Raw genomic sequence first — 12,015 nt, 5'->3', positions numbered from 1 at the left:
CAGCCAAGAGAGGGAAGGCTGCCTTGGAGCATACCATGTGAACCGTGAAAAAGAATCTGCAATTCACTGAGTAAAGAGCAGCTGCTGTTGGCCTTCCACACCCCTTTTCTCAAAGCTTTTCTGCGCCAGGTAGAGAGGGCTGAAGTGCTGCCCAAGAGTGCGGGGGTTTCTGCCCAAGCCACAGAGCACGTTTCCACCATCACTGAGGGCTGTGACAGAGTCAGTTCTCCTTTTGTTTAAAAAAATTAGCCGTTAAAGAGGCTGCATGGTGAAAGTAGCCAGCAGTTCCTCATCTGCCACCTGCACACCCAAGTACTGGTTATCACAGGTGAGAAGGCAAAGCTCCTCCCTTCAGCGGTGCCCACTGGCTCAAGGCAGTCCAGGCAAGGCTGCCGAGCAAACCCCTGATGAGCAGAACATGAGACACGACGCAAAACAGTCACACTGTATGCGACCTTTCACCAAAGACACCGCCAGGGCCCCGGACACGTGGGGTTCTGGGTGCCCAAGCAATTTGGTGATAGCATGTAAGGAAGTGAAGTAATTGTCAGCCTCATACAAGGTTGGCGCCTAACATTCTGGGAGACTTTGCAGCACAGAGGACTAAACAAGCAAGTCACTAGTAGCAGCAAATACAAACAAAACCACCTGGGATCAGATCATGCAATTAGGTTTGGTCTTGCTTGTAGCAGGGCTATTAATATTTCTGCAGGATTTCACTGCTTCCTGGCTTGAGGCAAACTACTCCTGTAATGGGAGAGCAGGGTCAGACTGAGGAAGATCTGGCTCATCATTTTTTTAAAAAACAGTCTTTTCAGCAACATTTTGCTTCTCTTATCTGATCCCTTTAACTGCAAGGTGCATAAATCAAGGAGGAAAGAGACATGAGTGGAAAACTTTAGGGTTCTGGGGAGTGGAGAGAGAGAAAGCACAGCAAGCGCTGTGTTTATATGCGCAGTTTTAGTATGAATTCTTCATTTCCCAAGTACTTGTTAAATGTGTTTAAAAAGTGTTCTCGAGACTCTTGCTGGCTCACTCTGCATTTGTTATCCACAATTAATCCCCTTTCACTTTGTTATTTATACCAGTATACAGACTGGCGCCAACAGGTTTAAAAATACGACTGCAAGTTTTCAAAGCTGTCACCTCTTCTGTGCTGAACCTGAGAGATTTCACCACCTTCTATGTCCTTTGCTAGCACTGCAAGCAAAGCGAGTTTTTCTTTGGCTTCAAAAAACACTGGGGGTGGAGGCGGGGGCAGAGGGCTGACACAGAGAGCGAGAAGGAGAAGGAGAGAAGGCAGGCAATTTAAATCACGGCTTTGTGCTTGAGAACTAAAATATGAAGCTGAGCTTCTCCCAAGACAGACCACCAACTCCCTCGGGCAGCTGATGAAGCACTGCAGCACTGGAGGCTCTGCCTACCTAGTAGCTCTCATGCAGTTCCACAACCTCGCTTAGGCCCGCAGGCAAGAAAGGCTACAACCTAGCTCAGGAAAATGCACCAGAGAAACTGCAGGGCCCCGTCTGTCTCTGCCTCTCACACGTGTGTGTACCTACCGACCTACCGCCACTGCTATTTTGGACCACAAGGCAAATGTGATCGAAAACGGCCTCCTGGTGACCCCAGCAGGCCTCTTCTGTGCTAGTGACTCTCACAAGACTTCACCAAGCCCTCCCTGTGCCAATGTGGACTCCGGAACGTACGCCCCAGGTGCAGGGGCATCCAAGAACTTTGCAAAGGCGGTGCCCGCATCAGGAACTCTCACAGGCCCAAAGTACATTCTCGACACCCAATGCACAGACCCCCCTGGAAACATGCAGCAGGCTCCAGACCGCAAGATCTGGTAGACTCTCCGGCAGTGGCGACAACAGGAGAATGGGATCCAGGCCTGGTCCTCCTGGCCGAGCAAGGAAAGCTTACCCGTCCCACATATAATGGCGGGGTGGTGTTCAGCGGCCCACCAACCTCCCTCAGGAAGTTTTGACAGGACAGGGCTGTGGGCCCTACAAGACTCGCTTGCTGAAGGGATCACCAAGATCTCGGGAGCTGTTGGGGTGGAGAAGGAAGCTCAGCAGAAGGGAGAACTACCTAAACGTGGACACACGCAGCTCCAAACCCAAGAGGCAAGCATGGGAACAGTTCCAGTCTTGAACCCGCAGCTCCTTTCCCGGCATCCCCTCCGTACCTCTCAGTCCTGCATCTGCTAGTAGGCTGCTATTACCCTGAGGGATCTGATAAGCAAATGCATTAAGGACAGCCCCAGCACCTGCTGGCTGGGCACCACGAAGACACTGGGAGGGGCACGGCGGTCTTGGAGGAAGCAGTGCGAGACACAGAGGCACACAGAGCAATGATCGGTAGAGTGGCCAAGCGCTGGACACAACCAAATGGTCGGTGACGACGAGTCCGAAGGCTGGATTACACCAAACGCCTATTGAGTCCAATGTTTTGTTCCCACAGCAGACAACCAGTTGCCCACAAGCAGGAGGGATGTCCCAGCAACTAGTGTGGAGACAGGGTGCCTCTGACTGCAGGCAGCATCTAGCCGTTTTCACTACCAGCCACATCGCTCTTTCCTCCCTCAATTTGCCTAATCCTCTTTCATAGCCATCCAAGTTGAAGGCCATCACTGTATCTTGTGGATCACATAACAATGCTCCTTGAAAATCAACCAGGGAGAAAGAATTGCCATTTAAAGTGCTTTTTTAAGTGATGCTTTGCTTTAGGGTCAACTGGGTGTATATACATACCAAGCATTCAATTTTATGATGGGCCTTGCAGAGAGAGAGCTCTTGCTGAGGCAACCTCAAGCACTCCTTTCTTTTCCCCACTCTTCCGCAGAATAAGAACAGATGGCAGACTGTGCCAATCGTATTCCAACAGGGGATCAATAAGTCAGAAAGAAGCAGGAAATGGAGACTGCCAGAAACCGCCCTGAGAGGACAGAATGAACGAAATCGCCAAGAGAGTGGACCAAATTAAGTTACTTTTTAATCAAGTTACTTTCTGATTTATATATTTCCTGAACACACATGCATATCAGGCTCTGCTTCTTTTTTTACTGCAATTTGCTCAGTTTGCACCTCTCAGAACCAGACATGAACCTGAATGTGGTTTGTGGCCAAAATTCATCTGCTTCTAACTCTGCAGTATGATTCACAGAACAAACAAAAGAGCGCTAAAATGCACACAATTGAAAATGCACACTTAAACGAATGGAAGAAAAAAACACTTTTCAGCAATGTGCGCAACAGATGCGTGCGTTCCTTCCGGGAACCACACACAAAAGCAGCCTGCTCTCCATCTGACAAGGGTTGGTTCAGAATGAGCTTTCTGCTGGAAACTAGATCAGGCTTTGCCTGATTCACACACCCCAGGCGCATACTGTTCGCTATGACAAAGCATGCGGATCAATAAAGGCTTGCTCTGCCTCCGCTCCTCTCCTCCCCAAATGTGCCAGCGAAGGGAAGCAAGTTCACAGACACCAGACGAGCCCCGACTGCAGTGGCTGGTGGCAAATCTGGAAGAGCAGGTGTTCCTCAGGAAGTTCCTCTAGGCAGGACCCCAAGGGGACTCAGGCAGTTAATTGACCTATGGTTCTCACTCTCCCTGGAAGCCTAACAGATGTTAATCGCCCGTTCAGGACAAGCCATTCCAACATACTTGGAACAAAAGCAGATCAATTGCGGTTGTGAATGCTCATTTCCCCTCAGCCACTGTGAAGAGTGCAGGCAGACTGCGAGGGAATGGGGATCTGGGGGAGAGGAAAGTGTACTTATCACAAAGCTTCAGCAGTCTGAGCAAGTGGACCCCAGCTCCAATAGGCCGCCGCCTGGTTCAAGACCACCTACTGGCTGCACCCCTTCGGGGGTCTCACCCTAGTTCATGAGGAAGCCCTGCGTGCATGTGGCATTTGCCCTCACTATCAGGACCCCTGATTGGCCCAGGAAGAAAGGTGCATGTAGCCCCATAACAAATGCAGAGCCAGCACTGGAGCAGCATTTGAGGGCATGGCAAATGGGTATTCTTGATGCCACATGCGGGTGGGGAGGTGGAAGAAACGTCTGAAGAGCTCTAAAAGGAAGCCTTTATACTACCCAGGAGCACGTCCAAAGCCTGTGGCTGTGCTTTTCGGCCTTCAGAACTGATACTTGCTCAAGGATGAAGCTCTGAAATTATGGGTTTAGTTACTGGGCAAAACTGCACTTCTCCATCATGTGGAAAAGGAAAAGGAATTATGCATGTTATATGACAGAGTCAGAACATGCATAATCTGGATAAAAACACAGTGAGCAATAGGTTGTAATACTAGACTGAAAGACTGCATATGTTGACCCTAGGTTTTTCATTTACTCAAAAGAGAAGACTCTGAATTCAATGAATAAGATCTGACCAAAAACAATTTTAAGCGTTTCCATTGGGGGGGGGGGAATGAGCACATGCCTTCCTCTCTTACTTGAAATCAAAGCATGCACTTAAATCTTTCAGAATCCAAACAGGGCTTAGAAGTGCTTAAGTGTGGCAGAAAATGCTTGGTGTGCTCAAAAGAGGGTGAGAAATCCTGTTTTTAGAGATTATATTAACTTTATGAGCATGTTTGTATCGCAATCAGGTATCGTTTTAACCCAGGTTATCTTTAAAGGGACAGTCAGTACTTTTAAAACACTAGATCAAATTTTTACTGATCTGAATAAAATAATGCTCTTTTCTTTAAAAGTTTTCTGTTTTTATCGAACCTGTGCCTTGATGATGACTGTTTGTTAAAACAGCAGTTGGTAATTCCAACAGCCTGTGAAACCATGCTTTGGTTGTTAAGGAGACCATCCAGCATTTGCATCCGGTATTTAGACAGCAACACAAATTTAGCTTCCTACTCCAGGCAGAGCAAGCCACAGACCTTTTCACACTAGCCCAAGTATTTTCTTTCCTATTTTTCTTTGTCTTTAAAAAGCCTGCTTTCTGTGAGCTAAAGATGCGGTTCTACTTCCTCATGTGGTACGAAAACAGGAAATGTGTCACTGAAGGGCACACATAAAGGATCATCCATTGCAGGCTGGTATAGACCCAAACACTGCTCCCTTAAAACCTTAACAGCTATTTGCATCCGTGCAAACCACCACTTTGGTTCACAGTATGGGAAATGCTCACCAAAGGAAGCACAACCAGTGGCTAGCGGAATAGAAAGAGCCTCCACCACTGCGAAGAAGACTTTGAAATACCCAAACTGGGACGACATTCAATGCCACTCCTATTCACACCCGCTTTTGAAGAGCTGTCGCATCCACACATTTGAGGCCGCTGTGTGGGAAATTCCTATACAGAGTTGCAACTGACCAATATAACTCTGGGTGCAAAACATGACTTGCCCTACCGGATGAGGCCAAAGGCCTTTCTAGTCCAACTTGGTTTCTAACTGGTTGCTTCCAGTGCGGTCACAACTAACACATGAAGATGACTGTCATGTACTTCTTTGCCTGAGTTTCTGGTATTTCTGAAGGCCAGCATCCAAACACCAGATGCTGTGCTGGGCTACTGCAAGGGCTCAGGGAAGCTTGGCAAGGGACTCAGGTGAGAAAAATATTACGGTTTGTTCCAGCTGGACCCTTACCAGACCATCTAGTATAGACTATCCTGTGGGAAGAATTCTGATTACTTTTGCTATGTTCATGATCTTCACTGTGATCTTATTAGTTTATTTTGCTCCTGTTCCTCAGCCATGCTGGAAGGGTTTTGTATCCTGAGAAGTGAATAAAAGTAGCACTAACTGTGAATATTCAATTTTAATGAGTTTTGCACAGAAAATGGTTCCAGTGCTAATTGTGCCCTACGTTAGGCTAGTCTTGTGCCTTTTAGCACCTTTCAACACCTAAAAGGTCATGCAAAATGTTATTGGAGTGCTCCAAAGCAAATTACAGCAAAACCGCAGAAGCAGGTTTCAGCCAAAGCAATTCGTTTTCCAGAGCTGTCAGAAAACTTTATTAGTCAAACTATTAATAAACCATGAGCTGTGGATAGGCAGTTTATCTTGCCCGATGAGCCAGACAGATCACTTTATTCTTAACATGGATAATTCATAGAACTGCAGCTTCTTAGGGGCACTCGCAGCAAGGAGAGCGCCTGCGTGCCCTCAGCTATCATCTTTCTTTTTAATTAAAAGACAAAGGGCACCCAATAGGCAAAAGCAATGGATTGAGACAAGGAGCGTGCAGCTGAAGTAGAAAATGGCATGCAAGAGAGCAAGTGCTTAATGGCCTTGCCTGGGTCTAACCACTGAGGATAAATTCAGTTCACACCATCGCACCCTTAGGATTTGGTGCAGACTTTAGCACAGAACACCCATGAACCATCTCATGTCAAATTCATGCAGACACGTCCCAAGAAAAGCTGTACAACATATGCATGATATAAAGAATGAATTGCCTCATTTATTCTAGCCATTATTCTGGTCTGATGCTCATGGAAAGCTTGCAAACAGGACAGAATGGAAAACATCAGTCACCGGGTCCACATGACACAACAACCCATGCTGGTTTGTTGTGCCAAAGCAGACTGCTTTCCACAGGTTTGATTTTTCATGAAAAAGCCATCCTGACAACCTAAGGCTTGTGCTGGCCGTTATTTGTAGTTAGGTTTTACCCTCCAGACCCAGGAGGGCAATTTCATTGTGGTTGCTGGAACTGATTACGGAGCTGCTCTGGCAAGAACAGTGAAGCCCCCTACCCCTCTTTGCAGTTTTTGTTGCAGCAAGTGTGCAAATTCCCATCCCATTTCCATCCCAGCCATTAAGCTCACAGACCTTTCCATCCATTTAGTTCCTAGTGCAAAAATGCACAAATATTCCCATCAGGTTTTTTTTTTAAATCCATACAGGGCAGCTGAAAAAATTGGAACAACCTGGGTGCCAGCACAAGCGCACTTACACCTGCACCTCTGATGGGGCTCCATTCACTTCATCCCATGCAAACACCTTCTTAGGTTTTTTAAAAATGCCAGGGATAGATGTAATCACAGCAGTAAGCACTCTGAAAAGAAGCGGAAGTTAAGGTACTGCTTTCTGGAGTCACTGAAAAGTCAGGGGAAGTGCTGAAAAGGCGAAGGACATGAAAACTCTCAGTTCCTCACTTAAAACCCTAAGGATCATATTGACAGCAGGGAGACACTACCCCTCCTTTTCTTTGGTGCATTTGCTCCTTCGGCTCTCACTCTCCTACTTTTGGTGTGCTAATGGGACCCTCCTTTAAGATCATTTCTCCCTCAGTTTTTCACAATGTCCTTTTCTGTTCACTACTCTACTTCAGTGCTCCCTTTGACAGCTGAAACACACAAGAGAAGGGACTAGCGAAGGCTACACATATTTACAAACAACCAACTAAAAGGCTGGAGAGTGAAAAGAGGTAACAAGTGGAGGAGGTGAGAAGACAAGATGGGTCCTGCTGCTGGGTCCCTTGGGATACATGTTGGCACTGGCGGGAGGACTGAGGGGAAGGAGAGAAAGAACAACCCACACCAAGCTCAATCACCTTTGAGGAGTACTGCGGGTCACTGACCTAATGATCTACACTGGGTAGCTTATTTGCAGGGGTGACTTAGCATTATGTGTGAACCCCCCCCCCCCGCCCCAATGCCTGTTAACCCTCAGCAAGTGGTACCAGATATACTTTGAAGAGGGAAACTCCACCAGTGGTAAGGGCCACTGGTGGATCTAGTCCCCATAAAATTGGTTGACCCTGTTTAAAGCAACTTACCACTTGACTAATCATTGACAAAGACTCACTGCATACAACTGCATATATGCAAGCCATACACTCTGAAACTAGTGCCAGTCAGTTTCACGGGACGGCCATGTTCTTGAGCACTGGGAGTAAGTGGATTGTTTTCACACTTGGTAACATTTATAACAACATAAATACCAACTATAACACCTTGGATTTTTGTCCCTAAGCTAAAAGCCAAGTACCTTTCCTTTATATGGAAAATACCTAATGAATACTGCTGTATTAAGCATTTAATTACACAGTGCTGCAACTTTTCGTGGCATTTTCCAGGCTAACAACAAGAAAAAGAACGCAAAGCCCAAGCCTTCTGACTCTTCTGCAGTTCAATATGATGCCATTTGCACACACATAGCAAGTATTTTATAACAGAGGTAGACAGGTGTCTTGAACTTCAGCTTTCAGAACTCCCTATCAGCAAGGCCAGTGGCCAAGAAGGTTGCATGTTAAAGTCCAGAACATCAGGAGATCTACTTTGCGCTCTCTGGTTTTATAACACGCAACAGTGAGACCCCCTCCTTATTGGCCATATGTACTCTGTGACAACAGACAGATCCCATCAAGAAATTAAAGGTCCCTTCCTCCCCTTCCAGAGCACTCACATTCTCTGCCTCATAACCCCCTGCCTGACTTTCATCCTCCTGGAATCCAAATCTCCTGCTCTAGACCTCCAAAAGCTATTCCAGCAACCTTCCCCTCATAAATGTGCTTTCCAGATGCCAGACTTGATAAGATCATCTAGTTTAAGATAGAAACATTTCTGGAATGAGTAAAGGATTCATGTTTCCTCAGTGTTTAAGTTACTGATAAATAAAATACTTCAAACCAGCCCTCTTGAAGCTCCAGCAGACTGCAGCACATTAAAAAAGCAACCACTGCCTTGCTCAATTGGATCAAGAGTGCACGTTACCCAGTGCCTGTCTAATTTTCAACAAATTAGCCAGATGCCCCTGGGAAAAGCAGGACAATAGGACAGAGAAGCCGCCTTTTTGCTCCACTTATCCTCAGCACCTATATGTTGCTTCGGTACATGCAAGCTCCATTTTTATTTAACTAATATGCCCCTGCCATTCTCTCAAGAAAAGTGACACTCTTGAGAAAGAGACTTTCAGAGTGTGGACTGTGAATCAGGATGTCCCATACAATTCACACCAACTCAGTAGGATGGGGGCCTTAAGGTAGACACTCCCTCTTCCAACTTCAGGACCCTCACATCTGCTATGGAGAAAAATAACCCTGACCTGTCCTAAGAGGGTTTTAAAGATTCCAGCTCGTTAACGACATAAAGCACTTCCCACATTGCTAACATGCAGTGATTCGGCCTCGACAGGGACCCAGACGCCGGACCGGATGAGCACTTTGGGCAGTGTCCCCCAAGCTGGCGCCCTCTAAACGTGCGGGACTACAACCCCCATCATTCCCAACCAGCATGTCTGCTGGGCTAAGCTTGCTGCCCACAGGGGCAGTTGATGGGGATAATGGCAGCTGTAGTCCAGGCCAGGCTGGGAATGATGGGCGCCGCAGCCCAGGCCAAGCGATCTAGGAATGGCGACAGAGCCTGAAGCCCAGCGCACCGGGGAGCCCGCAAAGGGCTGTTTCCGAGCCCGACCCGCGGGGCTCTTCTGACGTCACGTCGCCCCGCCCCCAGAGCCACGACGCCCCTCCCCCACGAGGCCTCTCCCTTGGGCGCCAGAAGCCCGGCCGCCTTCGGCCGCCTCCTTCGCGCCCCGGGCGCGGCCCCGGCCCCCACGCACCCAGCTCCCCGCTCGCCCACCTGCCTGGCCGCGGCCGCCCCGGTGCGCTCCCGCAACGCCTTGAGCCGCTCCTTTCGCTTCAGCGCCTCCTCCTGCAGCGACCCAGGGGCAGCCGCCATCTTCGCCCGCACTGCGCAGGCGCGCCGCGACGTCGGCGCAGGCGGGGCAGCCGCGCGGGAGGAGCGGCGCCCCCGATCGCGCGGCAAGGGGCGGCGAGCAGAGCCCCGAGCTCATCGCTCGGCGAGAGGGCCAAGGGGCGGGGCGGCGGGGTGGGGCCTTTCTTCGCGCGGAGGGCAACGGAGGGAGGGAGGGAGCGAGGGTTACTGGGGGATGGGAAGTTCCCCTGAGCACGTGCAGAGTGCAAGCGCGGTGGCTGCCTAATGCCCAGCCAAGAATTCACTGCAAAGGGCCGGGCTGAGGGGAAGGGCATTTGTATTATTTATTTTATTTTATTAAAACATTTCTATGCCGCCCCATTCGCCGAAGCCTCGGGGCGGCTCACAACATAAAATTAAAATACAAGAAATAACAATATAAAGTAAGTCGCCCTGGACAATAAATTATTATTGTCCTTTTTCCAAAGAGCTCACCCCCTCTGCGCTATTCTCACAACAACCCTGTGAGGAAGGTTAGGCTGAAAGATCATCCAGTGGAGGGGAGGAACTGAATACTCCGAATCTAATTTGTGGTGGAAGCCGTCCCGAGGCTCACGCGAATGGGACAGCATAAAAAAACTCTGGATGGATGGATGGATAGCTCAACACTGTTCCTGCATCCTGGTGCCTTGGAAATGAGTCAGACTCCATCTCCCATCATCCCCCCATGATGGGAGCTCAAGCCACTGCACCTCACAAGTTGTGCAGCTTGGTTGGGGACGTCCAAGATCTTGCTAGAGCTGCAATCCTAGATATGCACTGGGGAAAATCCCACTCAATTTAAACCATTGAACAACATGAGATATATTCCTTAGACTGGCCATTTAATGCTCACATTTCAGCAAACAGAAACGGGTTTTCCAGAATTACTTCCAAACGATTGCTGAACTGAAAAAGAATGCTTTATAAATATATGTGGGGAAAGTGTCATAGCTATGAATAGTATTTATGGTACTGGATTTAAATTTAGTTATATTTGTAGAACTATTGCTGGATCGAAGGGAATGCTTTGATTTCCTTTTCTGTGCAATTCACATTTATGCAGCTTTCATAGATTAAAACAGTGCACAAAGCCATTTTTCAACCTGATAGGTTAAAAAAACTAAACACTAAGGTTATAGCCAAGGGATTCCTGAGCATCACCACGCTTTTTTTTAACTGATCATCCATCATTTGTGCCTCTCAAATACTCGATAAAGACGTTGACCTAATTTCCCCTCTTTATGTTTCTGCAAAACAGAGAGTTTTGGAAGAAGAAACCTGTGTTTCAATAATCCTAAAATTAAATAAGACCCATAAAACTTTAATTTTGCTTGATTTGAGGCCTTAATGAAAGACAAATAGATGGAATTCACCAGATGTCACCTTTCTTCCAGCCTGACAAGTCAGAATGTGCAAAGCAAGGCCTGAGGTGCCTGGTGTATTTCATCCAGATGTTTGCATTTTAAATAATTGAGAAGACACTGTCTGAAGCGACATCAAAGCAACTAGACGGGAGCAGCAATGTCAGCATGGAGAAGCAGCATAATGAGGGATCGGACAAAGACATCCACGGCTATGTGTTTAAGCATCAGAAAGGATGAGCGACAAGCGCTTAACGCTTCTCCGTAGAATAAATAACTCAACCTTTCTGAACAGTAATATGAGATTTTGCCCTTGTGAACATGATTTATGCTTGCACTATGGCATAGATGACTGACCTACACAAACAGTTTATCAAAAGATGCTCTGTGTAGGTAGCGCGCGCGCGCGTGTGTGTGTGTGTGTGTGTGTGTGAGAGAGAGAGAGAGAGAGAGAGGGAGGGAGGGGGGGAGGGAGGGATTATAGCAGGAATCTGGGAATGGGTTTTTTTTTCCCTCCAAATAAGGCTAGATAAGCACTTAATCAACTCAAGTTTTTCTTGAAAGGGCTGCATTTCAAATAGCTGTACTCCTAATTCTTGCAAATGCTATGCTGGATCAAAGACCCAGTTATGACATTGACTGTCACTGGTTATGGATTTGGCCTTTCCTGAACATTTTCCAGAATTTGGGAAGAAGCCTTTTGCTGCCAGCCACCTAGCTATAGCTGATTAATACTCATCAAACCAAGCAAAAACCAGAAGTGTTGTAGGTGGGTTCAATTCTTAGTTTTGTACTGAGACAAATGAGTAAGGAGAAATATTTCTATCCATGTTTTTATTTTTATTAAATCTATATATACTTACAACATCAGAGCATAGCCTACATGCATTAACATAAAAAAGTATTCCTATAAAACAGTATCGCTAAAGATTCATAGGTGTGAATAGTTCTAGTTCTAACATCTGAACAGTTGAAGGGCATAATAGTA

General features: G+C 47.2%; 1 protein-coding gene across 1 annotated transcript in view; it reads right to left on the bottom strand.

The window, feature by feature from the left end:
- The window catches only part of CCDC12 (coiled-coil domain containing 12), a 30,456-nt gene extending 20,794 nt beyond the window's left edge, over positions 1-9,662 (bottom strand). Inside the window, exon 1 of the mRNA XM_044425006.1 lies at positions 9,550-9,662. Within this exon, the coding sequence (XP_044280941.1) occupies positions 9,550-9,648 (99 nt within the window). The 5' untranslated portion in view covers positions 9,649-9,662. The remainder of the gene's footprint in view (positions 1-9,549) is intronic.
- Between the last annotated feature and the right edge of the window lie 2,353 nt (positions 9,663-12,015).

Source organism: Varanus komodoensis, unplaced genomic scaffold (genome assembly GCF_004798865.1).
Source record: "Varanus komodoensis strain SLA01 unplaced genomic scaffold, ASM479886v1 scaffold15, whole genome shotgun sequence".
Taxonomy (NCBI): Eukaryota; Metazoa; Chordata; class Lepidosauria; order Squamata; family Varanidae; genus Varanus; species Varanus komodoensis.
The sequence above is the reverse complement of the archived record's forward strand: the minus strand, read 5'-3'. Positions and strand labels throughout refer to the sequence as shown.